Source organism: Salmo salar, chromosome ssa25, assembly GCF_905237065.1.
Source record: "Salmo salar chromosome ssa25, Ssal_v3.1, whole genome shotgun sequence".
Classification (NCBI taxonomy): Eukaryota; Metazoa; Chordata; class Actinopteri; order Salmoniformes; family Salmonidae; genus Salmo; species Salmo salar.
In genome coordinates, this window is record NC_059466.1 from 15,389,499 (window position 1) to 15,397,666 (window position 8,168).

The following is an 8,168-nucleotide window of genomic DNA, read 5'->3' on the forward strand; positions in this document are numbered from 1 at the left end:
GTGACTTGTTTGTAAGATCTTTTTTTCGGACATGAAAGCACATTAATAGTGGTTGAATAGTTAAACATTCGTTTAAGAGTTAAGCGCAAACCGTCAGCTGAATCGTAAGTAATCTTATAAACGTTTCTGTATTATAAATGTGGTGAGCAATGTAAATGAGTGTATACATCTTATGCATGTTTGTGGCATGTATCCTGCAATAAATTGATTGTCAAATGTCATTTCTTATTTCAATGTTTTGTTTTGCAGTAAGCCAAGGCTTTTTCATCAAGGCAGATGTGTAAGAAATACATTAAAGTAAAGAAGAGCACTATTTCTGGAATTGGTACCTTATAAGCCCTAACGTTCTTTCAGTTCCGTTAAAATGAATAGGGACTGGTCCGTAGCTTCAAATTGTTCTCGTGCTAGAATCAAAGTAAATGAAAAGTAAGAGAAAAACAAGTCTAATAACGATATAAGTATTTTATCTTTAGGCCTGTGTGCAGGGTCACAATATGAAGTATCTCCATTTTAGCGTTAAGCTCCACTCAACATAATTTCGGCCCGGCTATTTTCAAATGGTCTTATAGGCCTAAAGTTATTATCTATTGAATTATTTTTTTATTATTATATTTATCATGAATTAGTTATTAGGACTATTTTCAATTAGCTTTCAGCAACATGTCTGTAATGAAAAAGAAACGTTAGCCTGTAAAGTTAAGTAATTTTAGCTGTTGATTGTGAATAAGGTATCTAATTGGCGTTCGCGGAGTGTAAAACTTATTCAAAAACACAAAATACACGTTTATACTTACTTCTATTCAAATACACAAAAATAAGACTAATTTCCAATAATGCCCTATATAGCTATGTAGCTAACATGTTACGATATTTACACGGATCTGGGAAGGTTCCTAATCAACCTACAAAACAGCCATTGGCGTCTGGATATAGCCTACTATAAAGGCGCTACACTCGTAGAAAAACGGTTCATTAGGGTTTCTATATAGAACAATTTATTCTTAGTGTGTAGAGGGATAGGCCTATAACAATAGCCTATTTAAAATGCTTTATTGATCAAAACGGTTATGTTTCCATACCACCTAAATATAAGGCTCTGATCATATATATATATATATATATATATATATATAGCGTACAATAATGTTTACTTCTGATTTAAAAACAATAATAATTGAAATAAAATATTGGCGCAACATTCTGTCATGATTCAAAATGTTTCTTATGTTGATGCAGTTAAACGTCATGAGATGGTTTGTTTTGTTTGGTAGGCTTATAATAGCATATTGGTTTGCCCAGTAGTAGACTTGTCTTCAGCCACTGTGTACAGTCCAGCCCAAGTTTATAGCTCTTTATCTGTGCAGACTATTTGAACTCGGTACTCCTATTTTCTGCTGTCCTCTGCCTTTCCTTTTACTCACACATCACCCCCCTCATGTCCAGATGAATGAATGCTGAAACGCACACACACACACACACACACACACACACACACACACACACACACACACACACACACACACACACACACACACACACACACACACACCACCACCAACAACAACAACGATTGTATGGTTTTATTTAACAATGGCCCTCTTGGCCACATCATTCGTTTGGAAACACTTTACTTAAAGCATCCAGGTATAGGCTAATGCTCTATAACTTGTTATAAGCTTAAGTGAGCCCTTATACTGTCTTATAACAAGACCTATAATATGCTATGTCTCTCGAGCTAACGCTGACGAAGCGGGTCCCTATAGCGTGTGTGGACCTAATGACGTTCAAGCACAAATTCATTGGCAGCTCACCGCGGTGTTGTTCTGTTCCTTCTTTCACGTTGTTTTTGCTTCATCCTGACCATGGATTTTAAATAAATCGGTTTATGGATTTTATTTACGTTTCTAGGCCTTTTCATTGCAGATGTGTCTTGATGAGAGTTTGCAAAAGTAGGCTAGTTCCAACGCTCTTGGGGTGAGTCGTCGACTAATAGCCTAATCTAGAAGTTATGTGTTCTCAAAAGTAAGAAAACCTAAAAGGCCCTCTTAAATCTAGATTTTTAGACATCACTCTGCACAGATCCACTTTGTTGCGCCAAGAGTCCGTTTTATTAAGGGCACATTAATGTATAATCAAACGCACCTCATAAAGATTTTATTGATCATAAAAACATTAGGCCTATGGCTCTCCTCTAGATACATACAATTTGTATACAAATAATACTTCCTGACTCAAACTTACAAGACCAACCAAACTAGTGAAAGTGACTCCTCGTTTAATAAAAACTAACAATTCCAAAACAGATTCGGTGCGGAAATGGTGTCTCGTTATTTTACAGCATGTTATTACATTTATTTTACGAGGACTTACAACTCAGAAGTCTATAAAATGTTTTACAAGCATTGAGTGTATGACATACCTTATGACGATATCTTGTAAGAGTTTACATGCATAATATGCTATGGCATCAATGTTGAGTGGTGGTTGTGAAATAAATGTGTGTATTAATCTGTTGACATAAAAAAAAAAAAAATAGTCCGGCACCGCCCTCAACCGTATGCACATTCAAAAGGCCCAGAAACACAGCATTTCTTAAGGTTTTACTTTTTTTTCTCCTCAAACATTTGGTTTTATTGGCACTCTTGAATAAATAGGCAAATTAAAGATAGGCCTACCGTTACCAGCGGACTGATTTACTCACTGTATTGGTAAATATGATCACGTGATTCATGTAACCAATCCCTGAAGATTAAGCCAGCAAAAATACTATGATTGTTCAGAGGGAAGGTTTCCGTAACAGTGTAACCTTTTATATGACTACGAAGGGATCCAAAAATGTCGACCAGTAGCACTCTAAGTAACTATTATGTGGACTCTATAATGGGGCATGAAGTGGAGGATGTGTACGGGGCGCGTTTTATCCAGGGTCCGCACACTACGACCTCAAGGCCATCAGGTGTTGGGGACAATGCAGATTTTTCCTCCTGCAGTTTTGCACCCAAGTCAGCCGTTTTCCCAGGGTCTTGGTCCTCGGTTCACACGCAGTCCACCGCCGCAGTGTCAGGGATTTACCATCCTTACGTCCACCAGTCCCACCTCTCCGCAGCAGACAGCAGATATGTTCGGTCCTGGATAGACCCAATTTCTAACGTTTCTTTCTCCGGCTTTCACTCTAACAGTCGGCATTATGGAACCAAGCCCGAAAGTTTACCACCGAAAAGGACTGAGAGTGCCACTTTTGAGACAGAGACTCCGGTGGTCGACCCTGGCCCTGATTACGCATGTGGAGTATCCGAATGCCCAGAAAAAGTAACCAAAGAGAGCGTTGGCAGTGATATGTCGAGTCACAGCGAGCCTAAAGAAGAGAAACAACAACAACAACTTGACCCAAGTAAGTAAACGGAATTGCCCCCTGATTTACAACCGTAAGAACTGTAGGAGCTGGGTGTGTAAAACTGGAGGTTTTACTAACCTATAAAAGTGTCTAGCTCATAACCACGGGCAGAAAAAAACTACCCACTGCTGTAAAGTGGGTATTTAACACAAAAGTGTGATACTAATTCGATCCATAAATGTTGTCTTTTGTACAAATATACAGTAATTCATTAAATTCCGATGCTTGTATATGCTATTTTATTTCGTTTTCCTGCTAATTGTCATGTGAGTTTCAACTTTGTCCTCTCTCTTCTCCAGACAACCCTGCAGCAAACTGGATACATGCACGTTCAACAAGGAAGAAGCGGTGTCCATACACAAAATATCAGACACTAGAACTGGAAAAAGAATTCCTCTTCAACATGTATTTGACACGAGATCGACGATACGAAGTTGCTCGAATCCTCAATTTAACTGAAAGGCAGGTCAAAATCTGGTTCCAGAACAGAAGAATGAAAATGAAAAAGATGAACAGAGAGAGAGGCAGTAAGGATCACTTATAACTAGACTGGGTGTAGTCCCTCGCCTTTTGATGTATCATATTGTTGTGATTACATAGAATACAACGTTGGTTGGAGCTTAAGCTATGCATTTTTTGTGTTGATGTATCAAATGGAAAGGTTGACTCAACATGCCTGGAAATATGCTGTCTTTCTTTTTTTTGTTTAAATCAAAGTAAATGTTGAGTCTTAAACGAATTACTCTATTGATTAACCCGAGCTCGAGTATTTATGCCCAAAATGAGACCAGGGAATATGCTTACGTGTATAGTTTTCTTAGTCGTGTAGCCTTTTAGAAAAAAATCGAATGTTTTAAGAAGCTGCATTTATGCTTATATTTCGGTGAAAGAATCCTCACGCAAATTGGAAATGATTGAACAAGGTGGAGGCCGACTGAGTGTGTTTGTTTCACTGGGCTAGAATTTAAAACGAAAGGGTCATGTTTTTGAGTATTTATGATATTGTCATCGTGTTTTTTCTGAGGTTGCTAGTTTTGAAAAAAAGACAAGAAAGCTATAGGGCGTAGCCTTAATCATTACATAGGCTAATATTCCTGCATTTTTACAATCCAATTCCGGCTGTATTTAACCATTAAGTTGTTCTTAGATCAGCTTTTCTGCTCAGTGGTTTTGCAGTGGTTGTCCCTATATAGACATGCTTGTTATTAGCCTAGCTACGTTGTATTTGAATATATATATATATATATATTTCAATTTGAGATGCATTGCTGTATATAGTTATTCCTGACGCTCTGAACACCAACAACGTGTATTAGCCGACTCTTAATATAAAGCTATGGGCTAGTGTAGGCCCCATCGCATCAATGCAGTAGTTTGTAAGAATTGAGAGGGAGGACTAGTAATGCCTTATTGCAAACATAATTAGATGGGTTGATGAGGGGCGACGTAGGGTGAATGAGAACGTTTATTTCACTGAAATACATTTATTTTGGTGAATCTGTACGAGCCTGGAGATTCAATGATTGGACATTTCGTTGTCTTTTAAAAAAATAAAAATTTAAGGTCAGCAGAATGAAACCTCTAAAAGGTGCCACTTGGTGTAGTGAACTACCATTTCAGAATTGTTTTCCTAGTATGAATTTGGCTTACAAGGTGGTTGGATTTCACTTGAAAAGTAGGAGAATGAACATTGTTTAAAAAGACTAGTAATAAAGAATTTATGATTGGGAGAGGTGTTGCACGGATTTCCAATTTATTGTCCAACCTGTACGTATAATTGCTTTAAAGCAGGAAGAAACGGGGTCCAATAAAGCCATATAGATGGCTAGACGTCTGGTCTAAATGAGTTTATGAGCCAGGGCAATAATTGCACTCTCCTTTGAAACACTCTTACTTGGGGGTGTTTGAGTCTGTTGCTGACTAACAGAAATGCAGCCATTTTTTTCTACAGGGTGTCTGGTCGATAAATTGTCTGTCTTCGTGACTGAGAGGAAATCAGACCCCCTAATGTATAGAAAGTCACGTTTATTCATCAACTGCATTTCCTATTGAGAGGGCAAAACTTCACTTTGACTGCTGCCTAAAAGGCCGTTTACAGCGGTGGATCGATTGGCACCGCAAGGGTGGATTTAAACCCTGTTTCTGAAATTCCATGAAATGTCACATGTAATTACTGTTTTATGTGGAAAAAAAACCTACATTGTTTATCAGGGGGTGTTGAAACAACTCAGAATACAGTTGGATTTTGATGCATAATTTGTAATCGCTTCGGTTACTTTGATGAAAATAAATGATGACGATTGACACATTAATTCCCCCTATTCTCCAAGTATTGCTAAAGTAGTCTACTAGATAGTATTATTGGTTAATGAAGAGACACATCTTATTCTATACTGGGGGAGCATTTTGTTGGGAACCAAGAGCGCTAGAGGGCGACGTTGTTCTACACAAGACTACATCTCAATGGCGGTCGATGGGTTGAACGAGGCCCTGGTGTAGGGCCTAAATGTTTGTTTCAAATATAATATTCAATTCATTCATTAAAAAATATATTTTCTGAAGATTGGAGGCTTTGTTAGATCGCTTGTATCGGTAGATAGAATATAGGCCTATAGACCTACATCAAATTACATATTGAGTGTTATAGTAGCAATTTCAGATTTGACGAAAATTCCCATTTAGTATTGTGTCGCTGACTAGATTTTTATTTTAACCCTTAAATATAATGAGCGTAATTAGCCTATAACCATACATATATTAATAACAGAAAACAGTGAAAATATGCTTTTACATTAGAGCAATGGGTATAATAGTTTGTAATGAATGATTTAAGTTACTCTGATTATGAATAGGATTATTATTAATGACGATGATTTATTTGTTTATTTGTATTAGTTGATTTATTGTTTCTCCTAGGCCTATCAGAAATGTCCTTGAAATGTTAGCGAAGACTAATGGAAAGGAAAGGATAGGACTACATATACGACAATATTGGAAATGTTTTCTTTCATGGGACAAACACTGAACTCTGAATTCCCTCCACTTGTATTTCTTATCCAGCCTCGTCCACAGATGTTAAGTACTGTACATGTTGTATCTTAACATATCTGTTGTCCTTGCCTTGTTGTAGCTTTCTTTTCAGCGCTATTTTGGGGACAAAGTAATCTATGAGTCTCATTAAAAACAAACATATAAATAATATATACCGCAGGACAAGTCGGCCTATAGCAAAACCTTCTCCCGTCCCTGGTTCCTTTCATGCTTTGGGATCAAAAGAAACGGCAAATGTGTCTTTAGGTGTGTTTGATCAATGTTCAGCAGTCGACAGTTACTGACTTCTGGAATTTCAAAAAACTAGGCCAACCATAAGACTGTTGGACAACAAAACTAGTCTATTCCAGTCACCATTGAATCGTTGGAATTGTCCTTAAAATTAGGCAGAAATGTGTTGTTATTTCGAGCCTTTTTATTGCAATTGGGCCTACAAACAGAAAAGGCATTTCTTGCCGCTTACACTTCAGCCTTTCCACAAGCTTCTCTGCTGGGTTTGTAGCAGCACTCTGCATCAAGTTCAATCATTTTATAATCATGCAAAGCAGCGCGCAAGTTATCAACCGAATCCTTGTGGAATTACGTGTCATAGCGACTGCTCTAAATTTCACAAATACGATAATTTACAGAGACAGCAGGCCTTTACGACACCGCAAGAGACCGAGCTGCTACAATACCTTGACTATAAATCGTCCGGTGGTAATACTGGCGAACTACCAGAGCGCCTTTTCCACAGACGCTCCTCTGGATGAGACCTCAAGGTTGGTTGATTCTCGTAAAATGTGCTTTCAAATCACGTACAGGCCCAATTCCTAGGCTTATACTGTTTTCAAAAATATCCTTCTCTTGCCGTCAAATTGCACAATTCTTTTGAAAATAATGATAATAGGCTGGAATGCTGGAATGGAACATTGCATAATGCAGTCTTCTAACCCCTAGTGAGGAGGAGAAACAGACAGTCGGTAGGCCATAAAACTGAAGCAGGAGAGAGAATTTCCCTCCAACCCCATGTGACCAGGGAGATAAGGTTCAATGTGTCGACCCCACATTAAGAAAATGAGTTTACCATTTAAAAAAATGCTGTCTCCAATGGTACCAATCCCACTGAAACACAACAACAGAATGCAAACAGAATACAATCCCCATTTTACGCACGCATTACGCATATCCACGCCCAGCCGAATCACGCTGAAATACACACACACACGGAAATATCCTAAAGGTTATTTGTGTACACTGTCTTCTTGCTGTCTTTACAGACCCGAAACACATTGGTAGTATCATCAACGAAAGACTGTTACAATGAATTGTGACTAATAATAATAATAACATACACATGTAATGTCATTTTATATTTCTTTGTTGCTTAGTTTTCCCAAGAAAATACTGAACATTGATTAATAATACGTCAAAATACATGATAGTATTTTTTTACATCTTATGACATAATGCGTATTAGTCTTAAAAAATCATAGTCCTGTGTTCCCTGGACTAATAGAGCTACATTTGGTTTGTCTTAATAATACGTGCATGGTACATTTTGTGTTGTGTGCTGTGTTAACGTGTAAAGGTAGCCTATATTTAGCGTAAATATTCAATCACGGTCCTTTATTTCACCTTTATGAATTCAATATATGAAGAATAGGCCCACGTGTATAACCTTTTAGTTAGAGAAGCACCTCATTTTATGATTTTAATATCCTAGGAGGAAAGGATGATAAGC

At 37.6% G+C, this 8,168-nt stretch overlaps 1 protein-coding gene across 1 annotated transcript; it reads left to right on the forward strand.

The window, feature by feature from the left end:
• Window positions 1–2,728: 2,728 nt before the first annotated feature.
• Window positions 2,729–4,282, forward strand: hoxd9a (homeobox D9a). The gene is given in 2 exon segments (NM_001141669.1): window positions 2,729–3,391; window positions 3,694–4,282. Coding segments are annotated over 2 exon segments (801 nt in total). The 5' UTR covers window positions 2,729–2,835; the 3' UTR covers window positions 3,939–4,282.
• Window positions 4,283–8,168: the final 3,886 nt, after the last annotated feature.